At 45.5% G+C, this 21,415-nt stretch overlaps 1 protein-coding gene across 1 annotated transcript in view; it reads left to right on the top strand.

Moving 5' to 3' along the window:
* The window catches only part of LOC126273383 (glutamate receptor 1-like), a 161,336-nt gene that overhangs the window by 49,934 nt on the left and 89,987 nt on the right, over positions 1 to 21,415 (top strand). Inside the window, exon 2 of the mRNA XM_049976936.1 lies at positions 12,917 to 13,089. Within this exon, the coding sequence (XP_049832893.1) occupies positions 12,917 to 13,089 (173 nt within the window). The remainder of the gene's footprint in view (positions 1 to 12,916; positions 13,090 to 21,415) is intronic.

Genomic DNA, 21,415 nt, shown 5'->3' on the forward strand with positions numbered 1-21,415 from the left:
AAGAATTTTACTTTTATGTGTCGAGAGACGATGGTACTTTCTACACAACGCTTCTCCTTGCGTGTAGCCCAGTTGTGAATGAATAAACAAACTTGTGAAACACACGGCAGCGCTCACTGCAATGCTCAACTCGCCACGACATAAGCCTATTGCATAAATTGGGACATAGAAAATTAAGGGAGAGTTTATACTACAACTAAGACTATCTACACAATACACACAAACAAAAATAAGCTAAGGGACTATAGACATGGAAAGGGATCCTAAACTAAGAAATATTTACTGAAATTACGTTACTATGTACATTATATCTATATATTTAAAAATTTAAGTACTAAAACTACAAGCACTAATTAGAAGTGAGGTACCTGAAAAGTCTTGCTGCAGCAAAACAAGCGAGTACAAAATAAGTGACAAGCTGAATAAGAGGTCGCATCATGCCTATAATACACTTTATCTTCTAGGTTTATAAGGTAAGAAGAGACGCACACATGACGTTAAATGAGTGATAGCACGACTGCACCCTACAGTAAATGACTACATGGCTGAATATATGATTGAGTCACTGTACACTTATCTATGAAGATTTAGTTTTAAGTTAGTAGTAAGTTTTTCTTCCAGGGAACGATGTATAGACACGTCCTAAAATGAAGAAAGATAAATGGTTCTGGAGTATTAGGTACAATATAAGTATACGAAAGGGCCGCACCTCAAGTAAATATAGTTGTAAGTTGTAAATAAGTTTTAATGTGATTATTAATGTTTGTGCCAAGTGTCAAATAATATTGTGATAGAATTGAAATGTAACAAATGTTGAAACTGTTGTAAGATGTTTAAAATTGTAACTGTGCGTCTGGTCCATACGTAGGCAGTGTGTTAGGATATGTAGAATGCAAAACCTCGGGTTAATACCCGGTCTGTCAGGGAGCGGTAAAAGGTGGATGGCAGGCGAGCGCGGGCAAATGGACGCTGGCACTGCACGGCACAACGGGCTCAGTTGTTGTTGGAGTTTGGCGTTGGTTTGAGCAACACCTTCTGGAGCGAGGAGGCTCTCCTGGAAGACATAGCTTCACTAAGCCTCGGGTATGCTGTTCCAATGCCCACACCGCATGGCAAAATTCCATAGGCACTAAATGGAAAAGTATTGCGACGCTAAGAAGAATTAAAGTGCCGATACATCAAGAGCCATAGCTGTGGTTGTGTGTGTGCTCTGTGCCTCGCCATCTCGCCGCCCACCAACCGCCGCATCGATACTAGCAAGTTGAAACTTTTAGTACTGTATTCGTGTGGATCAGAGAGTGAACTGCGTTTGTTTGGTGCAATAATAACCTAAATTTTACCAGAACTTTCCCATCATTTAATTATCCTCACAACTAACCTAGACAGGGTCCTTTCCAAATGTTGTGCAATCCGAGTGTCCCGAAATGAAAATTAAAATTTGTGTTAATAATAATTATTTGCAGAACTAGCTATGTTATAATGGTGTTTAAAGATTGTTTTGTTAATGAACCAGTAAATGAATAACGAAGGTCTAACGAAGTTGAAAGATAACTTTAGTATAGAATAGTAATGAAGTTTATTATTTCGAGACAGATTTAAAGGCATTTAAAGGAGCAGTAAATAAGATGAAAAGAGTAGTAACTTACTTACTGGAAATCTTGAACGCATAATAAACTCAGTAATCAATTTTGTAAATACAGCGATCATAACAGTTTCAGGGTCCCCCCTCATTCATTTCAATTCTGAAGTGTTCTAAATTGGTTTGACCAGCAAAAGTTAAAGTCAATATAAAAGTCAAAATTTATCAGTGTTTTATCTTTATCAAAATTGACATTTTGTGTGTGGCACGAAAGTGTAATTTCTAGAGTAACCTATTCCCGATTTTAATCAGATTAATAGACAGTATAAAGTTTTGTAGTATACATTATAGTGTAGTTTTATGCATTCATCCATCAGTACAGAACGTGAAACTATCAGTTCAATAGATTTTCTGGTTCTCAAATTCGACTAAATTATGGAGTGTTACAACTTGTTGTTCTGCATGAATATATACCAACTTGTATAGGGAAGAAACTCAGTTAATGCCTAATTAGGCTGGCGACCGTATTATTATCTAACTGGTAGCATCTTCTGGGTTGCTTTTGATCCATCCTGGCGTGTAATTGCATTTCGAACTTACTTGACGGATCATTGTTATTACAGAGTGAATGTAAGTCTGATTTGCCACCATTCAGGTGCACGCGGTCGATATTTATACGAAAATCGTTTCTCATAAGGTGAATCCCGCTCACTTACCATAGCACAGGCTTTAACGAGTACTGTGTCACAGGGATTACACGCTGAACACGAGCTTCACGAATTTGTGCAGTGAAGACTATGTGGACACACGACAAGGGCACTCTGACTTTGTGTTAAACACTTGAAAGCGAGCAGGGACGGAAACGGGCGTCAAGCTGCGCGCGCATGCTTCGCAAGCTAAACATTGGACAGATATTGACTGACAACAATGGCACTATATGCTTACAGCAAGGACTTTGTTGTGAAGGAAAACTTATGTTTGTGTGTGTTAAGAGAGCTGACATGCCTATATAAATTGGTAACCATATAGGATAGCTCCAATGGCCGAAAAATAAAGGCTACGCGCATGCCGGGGCTTGATAACCCATAAAAAGAGCAATAAGCTCAGACACTGTGCAGCACCGTATGCACATTGGGGGCAACTGTAATGTGACATATCATTATTATTATTTCTTTGTTTTCTTTTCTCCCTCGTTCTTTGCTTTTTATACATATAAGATATATGTATATTTAATGATTTTGTACCATAGATAACATTGGCATAGAAAAAAAAGAAAAGAGATGCTCTTCAATTTTTAATTGCTTTAGATGCATCTCTCTGTCTGTCTCTGAACGTGTGACGAGTTCCGCCGCATTGGTACTGTGCAGAAGTGTGTAATTCAATTATGAATTAGAAGTTAATAAAGGAAGTTATCCACATAGCAAAGTTTATTCCTACATTCCTCCGCGAATCCTGCATCAAGAGGATAGAAGTAGACAACAATAATTAGCGTGAACAGAAGAGGGGCGATGTGGAACCAGTACTGTCATATCAAGCTCTGTGCACAATGGCGGTAACAAGAAAAAAATTACCTAAATTTAAATGGTGAATAAATGTACTGAATATCGAAGGTCTGTTTTTATTGGTGCCAGTTAAAGTTCACTCAGGATATGTGTACCTTCCAATTCTTTTTCAATCATTCTTTCAAAATTTTCCTTTTAATTATTTAAGCAGCAATTTTTAAATAGTTTTCTAATATATATATATATATATATATATATATATATATATATATATATATATACTGCATGTGATATTTCGTCAATTTAAGCCAGTCCCTGTTTTATTTTTCTTATATATACAAATGGCTAACGCTATGATTTCATTGGTAGCCATTCCCACTACTGTCAAAATGTTTCACCACACGATAAGCACAGCGTGACAGCTGCTCAAAAACTAGAGTTAAATTTAACGAACTGGGTGCATACAAATGCACCCTTGTCTGACAAAGCCGTGGATAGGAAACAGCTTACTTGAGGAAAAAAGTTCGATCGTTACTAGTGCGTTTGTCGTAGACTACGTTGTCAGGCTTGTTACGTTTCATTGTTCGCAATTTATGTTCTCGCAGTTCATTTTTTTTCCTATATACAGCACCAGCAGGAAAGAGAAAAATTCTAGAGAAACGAACATACGCATACCACATTTACATTGCTAAGAAGAAATGGACAGAAAACACTACCAATGTGCTAATAACGGTGAACATGTACTTTGACGAAGAAACGCTTATCAGTAGTTGCATACATAGCACTAACGTTAATACACTCCTGGAAATGGAAAAAAGAACACATTGACACCGGTGTGTCAGACCCACCATACTTGCTCCGGACACTGCGAGAGGGCTGTACAAGCAATGATCACACGCACGGCACAGCGGACACACCAGGAACCGCGGTGTTGGCCGTCGAATGGCGCTAGCTGCGCAGCATTTGTGCACCGCCGCCGTCAGTGTCAGCCAGTTTGCCGTGGCATACGGAGCTCCATCGCTGTCTTTAACACTGGTAGCATGCCGCGACAGCGTGGACGTGAACCGTTTGTGCAGTTGACGGACTTTGAGCGAGGGCGTATAGTGGGCATGCGGGAGGCCGGGTGGACGTACCGCCGAATTGCTCAACACGTGGGGCGTAGGGTCTCCACAGTACATCGATGTTGTCACCAGTGGTCGGCGGAAGGTGCACGTGCCCGTCGACCTGGGACCGGACCGCAGCGACGCACGGATGCACGCCAAGACCGTAGGATCCTACACAGTGCCGTAGGGGACCGCACCGCCACTTCCCAGCAAATTAGGGACACTGTTCCTCCTGGGGTATCGGCGAGGGCCATTCGCAACCGTCTCCACGAAGCTTGGCTACGGTCCCACACACCGTTAGACCGTCTTCCGCTCACGCCCCAACATCGTGCAGCCCGCCTCCAGTGGTGTCGCGACAGGCGTGAATGGAGGGACGAATGGAGACGTGTCGTCTTCAGCGATGAGAGTCGCTTCTGCCTTGGTGCCAATGATGGTCGTATGCGTGTTTGGCGCCGTGCAGGTGAGCGCCACAATCAGGACTGCATACGACCGAGGCACACAGGGCCAACACCCGGCATCATGGTGTGGGGAGCGATCTCCTACACTGGCCGTACACCTCTGGTGATCGTCGAGGGGACACTGAATAGTGCACGGTACATCCAAACCGTCATCGAACCCATCGTTCTACCATTCCTAGACCGGCAAGGGAACTTGCTGTTCCAACAGGACAATGCACGTCCGCATGTATCCCGTGCCATCCAACGTGCTCTAGAAGGTGTAAGTCAACTACCCTGGCCAGCAAGATCTGCAGATCTGTCCCCCAATTGAGCATGTTTGGGACTGGATGAAGCGTCGTCTCACGCGGTCTGCACGTCCAGCACGAACGCTGGTCCAACTGAGGCGCCAGGTGGAAATGGCATGGCAAGCCGTTCCACAGTACTACATCCAGCATCTCTACGATCGTCTCCATGGGAGAATAGCAGCCTGCATTGCTGCGAAAGGTGGATATACACTGTACTAGTGCCGACATTGTGCATGCTCTGTTGCCTGTGTCTACGTGCCTGTGGTTCTGTCAGTGTGATCATGTGATGTATCTGACCCCAGGAATGTGTCAATAAAGTTTCCCCTTCCTGGGACAATGAATTCACGGTGTTCTTATTTCAATTTCCAGGAGTGTATATCGGGTGGATATAATTAAACTGTCCATATTTAACACGTTCTAACACGGAAACTTTTTAACGTACGAGGACCAAACTTGATAGCATTAATGTCAAGGACATGGGGAAAAGAAATAATTCAGTATCAATTTAATTGAACAACTTTTAATGTGCTGTTACGATACATCATACCATTACATACCGGTACCATTACTGCTAGAGAAGGGGCTGCACAGCAGAACGATATCCTGTGCTTCAGATCAGCACATGTGTGAATGTTCCGCTGATAAACCCTGTCCTTCGGGTAACCCACAACCAGAAATCACCCTCAGGTATTGTGCTGGCCAAGCGTTTGGAAACGATTGGCTGTTCCGTAGAAGAAGGTGAACTTCACGAGCAATGTGCGGTGAGGCCACATTTTGAATGAAAACTGTGCAGTTTAATGTGTCTCTCTCCTGTGTGGCGGGTATGATGTAATGACGAAGCATATCGGAGTAACACTGGCCAGTCACACTGCACGTCTTTGGTCTGTGAGCGTCAGCCTGTTCAAAACAGAAAGGGCCAATGATGAACCTAGCCGTGGAGCCACACCTTCAACATACAGACGAACTTCATGTAAAGTGACTGGAGGTGAAGAGCCCCACACTCAGGAATTCTGCGTGTTTACTTCAACCGTCAGAGAGAAATGAGCGTCGTCTGTCCATAGGACGGTCCAGGGCGAGCCCTCGTCAACTTCTATCCTTGCGAGAAAGCGGAGAGCGAAGTCTACACGTCGTTTTGCGTCCTGTGGTGCAAGCTACTGTACAATATGGATTTCGTAGAGACACCATTTGAGGATGGTTCGAAGCACCTTCCGTACAGTGGATCACGGGATGTTCATTTGTCGAGACACAGCACGCACACTGCCTGACGATCGGGAATTGCGCGCAGTGATGTCTGCCATAGCAACAGCGATTTCATCAATCACTTGCCTTGCAACCAGTGATCAGCCACTTCCCGGAGCGAGCCCATTTCTTCAGCTGATGCGATCTTCTTCATCACGCTCCGCACAGCAGGTGGAGAAAGAGGACCATTCTGTAATCCTTTCAGCCTGCGATATCCTCGAAGAGGAGCTGCAGCATTATTGTTGTTTTGATAATAGAGCTTCGCCAATAAGTACATGCTCCTTTTGTCCAAGCTCATGTTGACATGTCAACAAGTGCACTGCGACTGGTCAGGTGTGAGACTATGAATCACGGCACCTGGTGGCCATAGATGGAACTGGAAGGTGGCGCTGTGACGCATGGAAATCGTGGACCCCATATTCTAGACGTTAATGCTACCAAGCTTGGTATTCGTACGGTACTTAGTTTCAATGTTATAATGTGTTAAATATGGAAAGTTTAATTATAACCACCCGGTCTACTGATACAGCAGCTACCAATACAGCAGCTACTGATACCACATACACACACATAAAGAATTTGTCCAATACTCTTTCGGAAGCATCACTGCAATGAGGAGGTGAAACGATTTATCCCTGGATTACTAAACCTTCGTAAAATTTACGATTGCAGTAGGGTATAGAAGGACTCATTTTGTACTTAATTTGGTATGTGACATACTGCTGAAGATCTAATATCTGTTCAAAAATGGCTCTGAGCACTATGGTACTTCTGAGGTCATCAGTCTTCTAGAACTTAGAACTACTTAAACCTAACTAACCTAAGGACATCACACACATCCATGCCCGAGGCAGGATTCGAACCTGCGAGAGTAGCGGTCGCGCGGTTCCAGACTGTAGCGCCTAGAACCGCTCGGCTACTCCGGCTGGCTCTAATAACTGTAATTAACTAATGCGTAACCTATTTCCTTTGAATATAATGTGTACCAAACTTTACGATCGTTTAGTGCCAATGTAATATTTTCCCGTCTTTGATCTTCTAGGGCTGATATATTTACGTCGCTCTAAGCCCTTCAAATCAGTTACAATTGGAGCACGGGCCCGTTTAGCGAAGCTGGGTGAGCGGCAGCAGTTATGGTAGCTCCCTGTGGATCGGCTTCACTCGTTTCCCCCCTAGGCGAGCTCTCGCCGATTGAGACTCAACAGGTGCGTGGCCCCTTCCGCACGACTATGGAAACGTCACAGCGCAGCGCGAGGCTTTCAAGGTCACGGCGCCTACTGGTCATCACCGATATTGTCCAAATCTGTGTCATATTCAGGACTTGGCCAGAAATGAAAGTGACAGAAGTGGGAGATGCAGATGACCACGCATTTAGAAAAGGAATTTTTTTGCGCCGGTCGGGCTGGCCATGATCCACTTAGGGTAGCGTAGTGTCCAGGAAGAGATTGGCGTAGCCGAAAGAGTACCTAACGGTAACGCGACGATCGTGCCACAAAGTCCCTCCTCAGAAACTTTCTTGTATCTCCCATATTGACGTTACACTGAAAATTTTCAAGCCACTTTACAGAACCTTAGACGAGCCGTCAAGTCGAAACGGCGAGACGTGTTGTCTAATGGCGTTATCCTCCTGCATGATAATACCTCCCCACATACGGCCATTGCGGTGAAGATGACATTGCAGCAGTTTCGGAGGGAAAAGCTGGAACATCCGTCGTACAGTCCCGACCTTTCACCGTGTGACTTCCATGTGTTTGGGCCTCTAAAACAAGCTATTCGCGGACACTGATGCGCAACGGACACGAAGTGTGTAACTGGGTCCAGGCCTGGATACGACAGCAGCTTCTTCCAGGACGGAATCGACCGGCTAGAGCCGCAATGGGATGAATCTACCAACAGTTTTGGTGACTATTTTTGAGCGTGTGTACTCTGGATAAATACATTTTGAGTTAATAAATTCTTTACCGTTACTTTACACTAGTGACCGGGTTTCATTTGAATGCCCCTTATACTAGCTTCTTACCTATGGCTTCGTCCGTGTATGTGTATGCCACGTGTATAGCACACATGTGTGTGTGAATCTCTGTTCTTTTTTACACCATACTACTCCAGGGAGAAATTTTAAATTTATCTATTCCTCTTCCACATGTTCCTCACATCTGTCCCACTTATACCTACCTCGTTACACCCTCTCCCTACTCCTCTCCCTTGTCCACTTGCCTCCTCATACCCTCTTCTTCTTCCGTCTGCCACAACCCCTCTCCACTTTCCACTTCACCTTCCTCCTACAAATCTCCCTCCTATCGTCTCCCTCTGTTCACTTCTTCCTCCTTCTCCTTCTGTAAATCCCTCCCACCTCCCTTTTGCTGCCAAACTCTTGCTCCCCCTCTCACTTTCCACTTCCTCCTCCTCTCTTTACATCTCTCCCTCCCACCTCTCTTTCTTTCTCCCACCTCTCTGTCCAACTCCTCCCTCCTCTCTCTGTCAGTCACCTCCTCCCATCTCTGTCTGCCCATCTCCGCTGCACCCTGATTCTCTCCACCTCCTCCTTTCCTCTCTCTTACCATCTCCTCCTTCCCCCTCTTTCTCTTCATCTTCTGTGTCACCACGTTTTCACTCTCCCTACCCCCAGCCCCAACCGCACATTGTTCTTACCCTCACAGGACCTCTTTTTCAGACAGTAGGTAGTGTGTGTAAGAAGTATGGTTGAAATCGATACAGTGGTTTAGGAGATTTGGAACCTAGAGGGATGTCCTTTTATAAAACCCAAACACACAGACATATACAGAGTGGTCCATTGATCGTGACTGGGCCAAATATCTCACGAAATAAGCGTCAAGCGAAAAAACTACAAATAACGACACTTGTCTAGCGTGAAGGGGGAAACCAGATGGCGCTATGGTTGGCTTGCTAGATGGCGCTGCCATAGGTCAAACGGATATCAACAACGTTTTTTAAAATAGGAACTCCCATTTTTTGTTACATATTCGTGTAGCACGTAAAGAACTATGACTGATTTAGTTGGACCAGTTTTTTCGCTTTGGGATAGATGCCGCTGTAATATTCACAAACATATGGCTCACAATTTTAGACGAACAGTTGGTAACAGGTAGGTTTTTTAAATTAAAATACAGAACCTAGGTACGTCTGAACATTTTATTTCGGTTGTTCCAATGTGATACATGTACCTTTGTGAACTTATCATTTCTGAGAACGCACGCTGTTACAGCGTGATTATCTGTAAATACCACATTAATGCATTAAGTGCTCAAGATGATGTCCGTCAACCTCAATGCATTTGGCAATATGTGTAATGACATTCCTCTCAACAGCGAGTAGTTCGCCTTCCATAATGTTCGCGCATGCGTTGACAATGCGCTGCCGCATGTTGTCAGGCGCTGTCGGTGGATCACGGTTGCAAATATCCTTCAACTTTCCCCACATAAACAAATCCGGGGACGTCAGATCCGGTGAAGGTGCGGGCCATGGTATGGTGCTTCGACGACCAATCCACCTGTCATAAAATATGTTATTCAATACCGCTTCAACCGCACGCGAGCTATATTCCGGACATCCATCATGTTGGAAGTACATCGCCACTCTTTCATGCAGTGAAACATCTTGTAGTAACATCGGTAGAACATTATGTAGGAAATCAGCATACATTGCACCGTTTAGATTGCCATCAATAAAATGGGGGCCAATTATCCTTCCTCCCATAATGCCGCACCATACATTAACCCACCAAGGTCGCTGATGTTCCACTTGTTGCAGCAATAGTGGATTTTCTGTTGCCCAATAGTGCATATTATGCCGGTTTACGTTACCGCTGTTGGTGAATGACGCTTCGCCGCTAAATAGAACGCGTGCAAAAAATCTGTCATCGTCCCGTAGTTTCTCTTGTGCCCAGTGGCACAACTGTACTCGACGTTCAAAGTCGTTGCCATGAAATTCCTGGTGCATAGAAATATGGTACGGGTGCAATCGATGTTGATGTAGCATTCTCAACACCGACGTTTTTGAGATTCCCGATTCTCGCGCAATTTGTCTGCTACTGATGTGCGGATTAGCCGCGACAGCAGCTAAAACACCTACTTGGCATCATCATTTGTTGCAGGTCATGGTTGACGTTTCACAAGTGGCTAAACACTTCCTGTTACCTTAAATAACATTACTATCCGGCGAACGGTCCGGACACTTGGATGATGTCCAGGATACCGAGCAGCATACATAGCACACGCCCGTTGGGCATTTTGATCACAATAGCCATACGGCAACACGATATTGACATTTTCCGCAATTGGTAAACAGTTCATTTTAACACGAGTAATGTATCACGAAGCAAATACCGTCCGCACTGGCGGAATGTTATGTGATACCACTTGCTTATACGTTTGTTACTATTACAGCGCTATCAGTCACAAAGCGAAAAAAGTGGTCCAACTAAAACATTCATATTTTTTTACGTACTACACGAATATGTAATAAAAAATTGGGTTTCCCATTTAAAAAACGCAGTTGATATCCGTTTGACCTATGGCAGCGCCATCTAGCGGGCCAACCGTAGCGCCTTCTGGTTTCCCCCTTCAAGCTAGACGAGTTTCGTTCTTTGTAGTTTTTTCGTTTGATGCTTATTTCATGAGAATTTTGGCCCGGTCAATGGACCACCCTGTATACTGTCTCTGCTGAGAGTCGTCAGGCGCAGTTTCTCTGGGGTTTCGGTATATATCTGCAATTTCGTTTTTCCCACTGAGTAGCTGGAGTCAGCCCAAACAGTTACTGATCTTCGCTTCTTTCATGCGACACCCAGTGTCAACAGTAAGCATCGGTTTCTTTCTCATCACAGTCTAGTTCGATATTCATTTATTCGATTTATGCTAAAAGGGACATTAAAACAAGAAAAATAAATATCAGTCCAGCAGCGAGTAAGTAGCGCTGCTGTGTAGTGGTAGCAGTCGGCGCGGTCCAAAGCAGTGCCATCACTGCTGGAATACTGGCTATTCTTCAAGTTGAATTGTCCCTACTAATACTTACCGATAAAACGAATATCGGGTTAGTCTAATCTGCGGAGAGTTGTATCGAATGGGCACGGAAAATTCAGCTTTAAAAATTACTTTGCAACGGGAAACAAACCGGTGGTTTACGTCGACACTGAGCATACAATCCAAAACCGAGATTGCAGATGTCAGCTGAAACACCAGAAAAACGACTTTTTGGAGAGACGCCCTATGTATAGCGACACATTTTAATCCGTCGTACCGTATTTCCTACTACACTATTGCCCATTAAAATTGCTACACAACGAAGATGACGTGCTACAGACGCGAAATTTAACCGACAGGAAGAAGATGCTGTGATATGCAACTATTAGATTTTCGGAGCATTCACACAAGGTTGACGCCGATGGCGACAACTACAACGTGCTGACGTGAGGAAAGTTTCCAACCGATTTCTCATACACAAACAGCAGTTGACCGGCGTTGCCTGGTGAAACGTTGTTGTGATGCCTCGTGTAAGGAGGAGAAATGCGTACCATCACGTTTGCGATTTTGATAAAGGTCGGATTGTAGCCTATCGCGACTGCGGTTTATCGTATCGCGACATTGCTGCTAGCGTTGAACGGCCTCGTATCACTAGCAGTCGAGATGACAGGTATTTTATCCGCATGGCCGTAACGGATCGTGCAGCCACGTCGCGATCCCTGAGTTAACAAATGGGGACATTTGCAAGACAACAACCATCTGCACGAACAGTTCGACGACGTTTGCAGCAGCATGGACTATCAGCTCGGAGACATGGCTGCAGTTCCTCTTGACGCTGCATCACAGACAGGAGTGCCTGCGATGGTGTACTCAGCGACGAACATGGGTGCACAAATGGCAAAACGTCATTTTTTGAATGACTACAGGTTCTGTTTACAGCATCATGATATTCGTATCCATATTTGGCGACATCGCGGTGAACGCACATTGGAAGCGTGTATTCGTCATCGCCACACTGGCGTATCACCCGACGTGATAGTATGGGGTGCCATTGACTACACGTCACGGCCACCTCTTGTTCGCATTTGAACAGTGGACGTTACATTTCATATGTGTTACGACCCGTGGCTCTACCCTTCATTCAATTCCTGCGACACCCTACATTTAAGCAGGATAATGCACGGCCACATGTTGCAAGTCCAGCACGGGGCTTTCTGGATACAGAACATGTTCGACTGCTGCCCTGGCCAGCACATTTACCGGATCTCTCACCAATTGAGAACATCTAGTCAATGGTGGCCGAGCAACTGGCTCGTCACAATACGCCATTCACTACTCTTGATAAACTGTGGTAACGTGTTGAATATGCATGGGCAGCTGTACCTGTAAACTCCATCCAAGCTCTGTTTGACTGAATGCCCAGGCGTATCAAGGCCGTTATTACGGCCAGAGGTGGTTGTTCTGGGTACTGATTTCTCAGGATCTATGCACCCAACTTGCGTGAAAATTTAATCACATGTCAGTTCTAGTATAATATATATGTCCAATTAATACCCGTTTATCATCTGCATTTCTTCTTGGTGTAGCAGTTTTAATGTCCAATAGTGTATATTTCCTGTAGCTGTTGTGTTTCTTATTGTGTTCAGTACTTGCTCCTGTTCCCTCAGCTCTAGCAAATCTACTCAACTTTCGCGTGATAAAACATTATACTTTCTTTAAACGCGGAGACGTCACACTGGACAGTATCGCTGACAGCAGCAGTCTGTTTTCAGGAGGTGCTGGAGACGCGGCAGTCGGAGTTCATGTGGCTGCTGCTTCTCAGGGAGAACCAGACGGAGGCGGTGCTGCACGACGTCCACATTCAGTTCGACAGCCTCTTCTTCGTCGCGGTGCCGATGCCAGAAAGCGTCATACGCATTCTGGAGGCTTACAGAGTAGCCAAAGGGTACCCCCTGGTGACGGAGGGTTTTTGTGCTTGGAATTCTACGTTTCATCTCTCCTGTCGAACAGAAGGCATCAGAATGCGACGCAATGACCTCATGGGCTACACGATTAAAACTGCAGCCGTTCCGGTAAGTGTATTCCCTGTGACAATGTGAACAAAAAATATTCAGTTGTTACGTGGTATTGTTCTCACCTCTCGTTGTGTATGCGTATTATAACATAGTCTTTTATATTGTGTGCGTCCGGAGCTGTTGAAAGGCTTGATATTAAGAATAATTCCGCTGACAGCTGGTAGAATTGTTGTTTCATTGATACACAGTCGGTTTCGCGTTTTAAAGCGGCTTCATCATGTGCAATTTACATGAGAAAGTGTAATATGCAGTGATTCAACTTTGCGGATATGAAAATTAATAAAGATAATATCTGAAATATACTCAATGTTAAAAGGTCATACGTGTACCCATCGTTCCTAGTCAAGATATATCATCTAGTGAATATTATCTACATTACATTACGGAAAAAAGATTACAAAGACGTGATCCACTAATTTCGTAATAATTGCTTGTGAGCGGATCATATAGTTATAGAGCCTTCTTTTAACATTTGTGTTCATCTAAAAGAAGAAAAAATGCGTTACAGTCGGGGACGCTAAAAAGGCTGATTGGCAATAAAAAATAGTCACTGTTAAGGCGATTAGTTGGGGCACAATGCAAATTACTGTAAGGAATGGTACGCCGTGGCACTTACCTACCGGTCTAACGGCAGGGCAACCCCATGTTGGGAAGAGTAGAAGCAGCCCGTACAAGCGTCTAAGACGAACTAACAGGCTAGCGGAACAGTAACTATCTTTTGGACGGTGTGAAGTCATGTACTCATGACTAGGACCGCCAGAATGCTATGGAGCTTTAATTGTAACTGATTATTGAACGTGAACTCCGCGTTATATATATATATATATATATATATATATATATATATATATATATATATATATATATATTTCTGTGATGCTGGATTCTGCGCCCGGTTCCTTACAAGTGGAAGGACTGGAAAAACGTGAAATTGAACGTCACCCACAGCACTGACAATAACTGAATCGTTTAAGTCAGTTAATTTTAAAGGAAGCGTTTTGTTTACGTCAAACTATTTTGCGAGGGTTAACAGCGTTAAATAATACAAAGAAATGAGCTTCAATAAGCCGACTAGAGAGTCCAGAAAACACTTATTAAGACGAAAATTAATGACATGAGGATAAGTTTTACGAAGCCTCTTTGAAATAGAACATAAAATAATTGATCCAGCGCGCCCGCCGCCGCTCGTCCGAATCGGGATAGCTAACTGATCGAACGACTCAGAATCCTGCCTCTGGCTTTTTTAGAACACACGTTGCAGACACATGTGACCGTCCAGGTACACAATACAGAGTCCGCCACAAAATTATATACACACTTTAAGGAACAAAAGTATTACTTATGTGTTTATGTTACATTAAATAATTGATTACACATGTTCTACAACCTTCAGTTTAACACATGGTTACTTTAAATGTACAAAATGTTAACCGTTGGCTGCTATACACATAAAAAACCTATGAGCGGTCGCCGCAACTACGTCAGTCAATGTTACAGTGGAAATCGATGCACATGTCGCTGTAATTTCCTGGCGATGTTCCTCCGCCGTGCTTGACTTACGTCGATCGACGTTAACTTTCACAGTTCCCCCACAAGTAAAAGTCCGTAGATGTTTGAACTGGCGACCGTGGAGGGAACTCAATCGGACCTCTTCGTCCAATCCAATGCCCCGGAAAATTGCCATCCAGGAAAGCTCGTACGGCTAGATGGTAGTATGGTGGAACCCAATCCTGGTGGTAGAAGACCTCTTCATCAGCTCCATAAAGCGCACGTATACCTGGCAAAATTGATGTGCATAACATTTCAGACTACACTTCTCCAGTGATAGTAGCATCAAAGAAAAAGGGTCCTACTAAGCCCCTGGATGATAGTTCACACCACACATGAACCCCTGGTAGATTGACTGCTTTATACAATAAACATGCATATTTTCCGATGCACAGTACACACTGTTATGCCGATTCACGATTCCAGTAAGTTTAAATTGTGCCTCGTCATCCACACTACCTTCGTCACAAATTGTTCGTCATCAGTTGTCATTTGATGCTAACATTCGCAAAACTGCATTCGGTGATCACGATCGTTATCATTAATCGCGTGCAGTAATCGTGGAACGTAAACATCCCACTTTGCAGCTTTCAGAATTCTTCATAAACTTGTACTGCTAACCCCCACTTCAAAATGTTCAATATCTGTGAAATCTTATGGGACTTAACTGCTAAGGTCATCAGTCCCTAAGCTTACACACTACTTAACCAAAATTATCCTAAGGACAAACACAGGGCTCGAATCTCCGCCGGGACCAACCGCACAGTCCCTAATTGCAGTGCCTTTAGACCGCTCGGCTAATCCCGGGCGGCTAACCCCCACTTCACGTTCACATTGCGTAGCATACCTCTGTGGAGAATTAACAAACGTTTCCAACACGAGACCAGGACTTATAGCTGTGCGCTGTCTTCTTGATCTTCCTTTGTGAATATCAAACTCGTCAATGAAGCGTTTAATTGTTAGGTGGGTTGGCGGTTCTGTTTCAAACTCCTGCCTCCACTGACGTTGCACTTCAACAGCATTACCAAACTTGAAAAACCACTTCACAATACATTTTCGTTGCCCGAATGTCAAGTGTGCTCCAGCCATCTTGTTTTCTCAATACCGAGTTGAAAGTACTAACATCTGTTGAGTCAAAGACCATACTACAATACACTCGTAGCTCAAATCGAACGACAATATCGATATCTCGATAGAGCCTGACAAAGAGTGTATACATTTTTCTGATACGAATCCACATGCAGGTAGGCGGGATGGACTCAACTCGCTTGCGTAAATATTTCCGAAAGGTTGGCTAGAGAACTTTCTCTAGGCTGTGCCAGAAATCATTTATTGGCAAGTGACAGTAGCTAATGGTTCATCAAATTTACTGTAGAATGCAGCGAGGTTTAATCTTGAAGACACATGTCATTCCTGGCTGTTAATGAGAACGAGCATTAAGTAGTAATACACAAAACGTGAGTAAACAGGAAAGGAATAAAAATTTAAGACTTTTCTACACAAAATTTGTTAGACTTCGAGGCAAATGCGACACCAGTGTGGCCCACCGGAAAGCACTTATAACCGTCGTGCATGATAACGCAGGCGTTACACTTAAATTTGGAGAGAGTACGGGGCCGAGAAACAGCGAAATTCTGTTCAGGAGGCTGAGCTGAAGCGCGAGCCGCGTGGCAGCACACTTCGTTAAGTCAAGTCGCAGAGCAATGACGCAAACAAAGGCTGCCAATGTAACAGGAGAGACGCTAGGAAAACCATACACTGAGACGAGGTCACTGCTCTGAAATGACCCTTGCCTGGTTAAGTTAGCCCCGAGAAATACAAGTTTCCAAACAAGCTCACTGGGAAGGTCTTCTGAGGTGTGAGGTGAAGAATAAGTCCTGATGTTGTCTGAAGCTCTCCTCAGAGTGCGCACGAGTCCATCTGCCGACTTGTCTTACCCACGTCGTTCTCGGCAACACGCTCCATGCTTTTAGACAACAAATCGACAACAACCATAGGATCCACAACGAGGGGCACACACGTGTCACCGCCACCTCCCTCCACCACCGCTCACGTGGGTCATCCTACATCAAATCCCGGCCTCGTGGCTTCGCAAGCCGTGCGTCTCGCGCTCCATAGATAAGTCACACTGGAGCGTGGCGCCACCTATTGGTTCACTCAACTTCTCAATTTCTGCTTCTTCTAATATTAGGCTTTTTCTTCTTTTTATGAAGTATTTTTAAATATTTTGAAGAGCTTTTGATGCTGAGACCCAATTCGCGTCAGTGCGTTGCTATAGATCGGGGATTATTTAAGTGAAGGTGTTCTTGAAATCTTTTTCGAGGTGATCTACCTGTTTGACCTATATTTTTCTTAACGCAATCATTGCGTGTAATGCAGTACACACCCACTGTTGTGTTGGCAGAAGAGCCAACGCCGTGTTACGAGAGGAGGTCGAAATGCACGTGTTTTAGCTCGCGCAGGCTGGAGTGAGGAGGGAAGAACTATACTGACGTGAGGTCTGGAACATGACAAGGAATTAGAATTCAGAAAGCGGACGTAATTAGTTTGATACTTAACTTTAATCCAGTAATGATGAACGTCGCTCTTCACCGTACATGATTCACAATATTATCAGTTCAGAATACATTCTTGAAGAATATGGCGCCTTGCTAGGTCACAGCAAATGACGTACCTGAAGGCTATGCTAAACTGTCGTCCCTGCAAATGAGAGCGTATGTAGTCAGTGAACCATCGCTAGCAAAGTCGGCTGTACAACTGGGACGAGTGCTAGGAAGTCTCTCTAGACCTGAAGTGTGTCGGCGCTCGGTCTGCAATCACTGATAGTGGCGACACGCGGTCCGACGTATACTAACGGGCCGCGGCCGATTTAAAGGCTACCATCTAGCAAGTGTGGTGTCTGGCGACGACACCACATTCCTCCCCCGCAAATCGGCGGACGGTTGTGGTATAAGGCCTCCACCCGCCGTGGGGAGGACCCCATGTTGACGAATGCGACGAGGTGGTGAGCCTAACAACAGACGAGGCTGTGCCACCCGCACCCTGCCATTCGGACCGCGGGGAGCTAGGGAACGCCTGAAAACCTACTCCAGGGTGCACGCCAACATGCGGTGTATGTGCTCGTAGAGAGACAGGAGGGGCCGAAGGGTCGACCTCCATCGGGCCGGGGCACCCGACGGGCGAAGACAACATATGGTCCGGAGCAAGCAAGAGTTCCATGTCGGAGGACAACTGGTCCCGGGGAGCGATCGTCGGCGCGTGACCCAGGGGGGTGCCCGACGGCTGCAGGGACGTGTCCACTGCGGGCGTCGCCGGCGCGTCGCCATGGGGCAAAATGGAAGGCAGCGTCGGTAACACCTGGGGCTGAGGCGAGCCAGTAGATGGGTCCCCGGGGCGCTGGCCGGACGGCACCGTCGCTGAAAGCAGACGGCGAGCGGCAGATCCCGTGCGACGACAGAGGCGCAGCTGATTGAGATGCCGACGCACCTCACCAGAGGCCCCCAAAACCAGATACATAGCGCGTCCGAGGCAGCGAAGAATGCGCCCTTCGAGCCAACGCCGTGAACCTCGATAGTGGCGATAGTAGACAACGTCGCCTGGAGCAAAAGCAGGTGTCTGCCGCTGCACAGGAACCTGATGCGGCGGATGTAGCAAAGACATCAAGGTGCGATGATGGCAACTGTGGAGTAACTCAGCCGGCGAGCGACCATCTCGGGGCTGAGAGCGATACGGGGACAAAAAGAGCAATAACGCGTCCTCCCGGGAATGCGACTCTTTCAACTGCAACGTCTGTGACTTGAAAGTCCTGACCAATCATTTAGCGGCACCTTTGGAGAGTGGCGAAAACGGCGCGGACGTCAGGTGTTGAATACCATTGGCCTTGCAGATGACTGAAATTCTGCGGACATGAATTGTGGGCCATTGTCGGAAACAATTGTCTGTGGAAGACCTACAATGAAAAAGATAGCAGATAACGCTTGGATGGTGGCATATGATGTCGTGGAAGAAATTCGGACAAGAAAAGGAAAATTACTGAATGAATCTACCACAACCAACCATCGAACATTCCAGAATGGACCAGCAAAATCGATGTGTAAGCGTTGCCAAGGGGAAGTGGCTTTTTGCCATGGAAAGAATTTCCGCGGTGGTGCTGACTGTTGTTCGGCATGCAAGAAGAGCACATATTCGTAATCGCGGCATCGATTCCGAACAAGTACAGTGCTGACGAGCAAGTTGTTTCGTTCTCACTATACCCCAATGTCCTTGGTGAAGAAGCTTTAAGACAGAGGACTTTAACGATCGGGGGACGACGACCCGGGACTGATCATTATCAGAATGCAACAGCAAAACACCACGTCGAACAAAAGGTCTCTCCCTGAGAGCAAAAAATCGGCTAACCAACGGGTCCCCGATCCGTGACTTTGACAAGGGCCATCGCGTAGCAACAAAACGAAGAACGGTAGCAAGGACAGGGTCGGCAGCTGTCGTTGTAGCTACACGACGAAAATCAATCGGAAACGATTCGACCACGTCATTGGTTTCCGAATCAATGAACATTCACGCAAGTTCGGAGGAATCGAATGCCCTATCCTCAGCAACAGGCAAACGGGACAACGCATCGGAGTTTCCGTGCTTAGCAGTGGACCGATACAAGATATCGTAGCGGTACTGCGAGAGGAAAATAGACCAGCGAATGAATTTCTGAGCTGTACGTGGAGGTACAGGCTTGTTCGGATGAAAAAGCGTTGTCAAAGGTTTGTGGCCTGTGATTATGGTAAAGTGACGACCATACAAGAAGTCATGAAACTTTGTAACACCAAAGACGAGAACCAATGCTTCTTTCTCGATCTGTGAATAATTTCGTTCGCAGACGAGAGCAATTTGGACGCAAAGGCGATCGTGCGAGTCGTCTTTGTGCGCAAGCACAGCACCGATCCCGAAATCCGATGCATCCACCATCAACAAAAGGGGCTTCTGGGAATCGAATGGCGTACGGCAAGTGTTGGAAAGCAACCGATTTCAAACGGCGAAAGGCGCGTTCGCATTCCGTCGCCCAGACGAACGGAACACCTTTACGGCGTAAGCGATGAAGCGGAGCTGAAATGGAAGAGGCATGCGGCACATATCTGTGGTAATAGTTGATTTTTCCCAGCACACTCTGTAGCTGCTTCAAATTCTGCGGTGAAGGCAAGTCTTGTATGGCACGGAGGAGCGTGGGACTGGGATGTATGCCTTGGGCATTGAGTACATGTCATAGGTATGGCAAGTCACGAGCAAAATACACACATTTGTCCTTCCTAAGCGAAGACCATTACGTCGCAAGACCTAAAATAATGTTCTGAGATTGGCTAAATGTTCTTCTTCCGTCTTTCCGGAGATCACAATATCGTCCAGGTAGTTTGCTGCAGTAGGGACCGACGCACTAACAGTTTGTAGATATTGCTGAAACAATGCAGGGGCGGATGCACACCCGAATGGCAGTCGTTTGAATCGATACAAACCAAGATGCGTGTTAACCACCAAAACGCGCTGGGATTCTTCGTCCACCGGTTTTTGCAAGTACGCATCTGCTAGGTCCAACTTCGAAAAATATTTGCCCGGGCACAGTTTGTCGAAAGACCTTCCGGGCGGGGTAAAGGAAAAGTTGCAATCACTACTTGTGGATTCACTGTCGCCTTGTAGTCCACACAAAGTCTCAATTTTCCGGTAGGTTTTGGCAAAATTACTAAGGGTGATGCCCAGAGGGAAGCCTGCACACGTTCAATTACACCTTGTGATTCCAATTCGTGTAATGTTTTTGCATCCTCATCACGCAATGCGTGGGGAACATGGCGCGCACTGAAAAATTTCGGTTGCGCGTTTGCTTTCAGTTCCAAATGTGCTTTATAGTTCTTAGAGCAACCGAGGCCCGGTGCAAAAATGTCTGCAAATTCGTCACATAGACGAGAAACACTTCTGAAGGCACAGTCTGGTTCACTGATAGGACCTGATTTACTATAGACAAGTTAAACAATTGAAATAAATCGAAACCAAACATTTCACTGCAGAAGAAGAACGAAGGACGTAAAATGACACGTTTTGTTTGTCCTTTGTATGTTGCAAGAAGGCTGCACTGTCCTAACACAGGGATCTCTTGACCTGAATAGATAGTTAACGCAACATTTGCGGCCCGCAACGGAGGTGTACCCAGCTGTTTGTAAGTGTCTTGATTGATCAGTGAAACTGCAGCTCCGGTATCGAGCTGGAATGGTATCACTTTGCCGTTAATATCCAAGTCAACAAAAAGTTTATTGTCCTGCTGACGACAAGAGCGACTGTCTCGTGTGACGTGAACTGACATTGGTACAAAATCACTTGCGACTTGACGGGAGTTCCTGCGATGTCGACGCACACTATTTGTGGGACGAACACAGTCACTGTCAGAGAGAGTGGCACCGGGCGGAGTGGAATGAATGACATGAATTTCCATAGGCGAAGTTTCGCGAGCCTGAGTATCCGGGGTTCGATTCCGATGAAGGCGCAAAGCAAAGGGCCTGGAATGGCTTGGAGTTTCCGATCTGAGCTTTTTCTGACAAACACTCTGAACATGTCCTTTTTTATTACAGTAAAAGCAAACAGCTTGGCGTTACGGGCAATTCTCACGCGAAT

The sequence above is a fragment of the Schistocerca gregaria genome, chromosome 5, assembly GCF_023897955.1.
Source record: "Schistocerca gregaria isolate iqSchGreg1 chromosome 5, iqSchGreg1.2, whole genome shotgun sequence".
Lineage (NCBI taxonomy): Eukaryota > Metazoa > Arthropoda > Insecta > Orthoptera > Acrididae > Schistocerca > Schistocerca gregaria.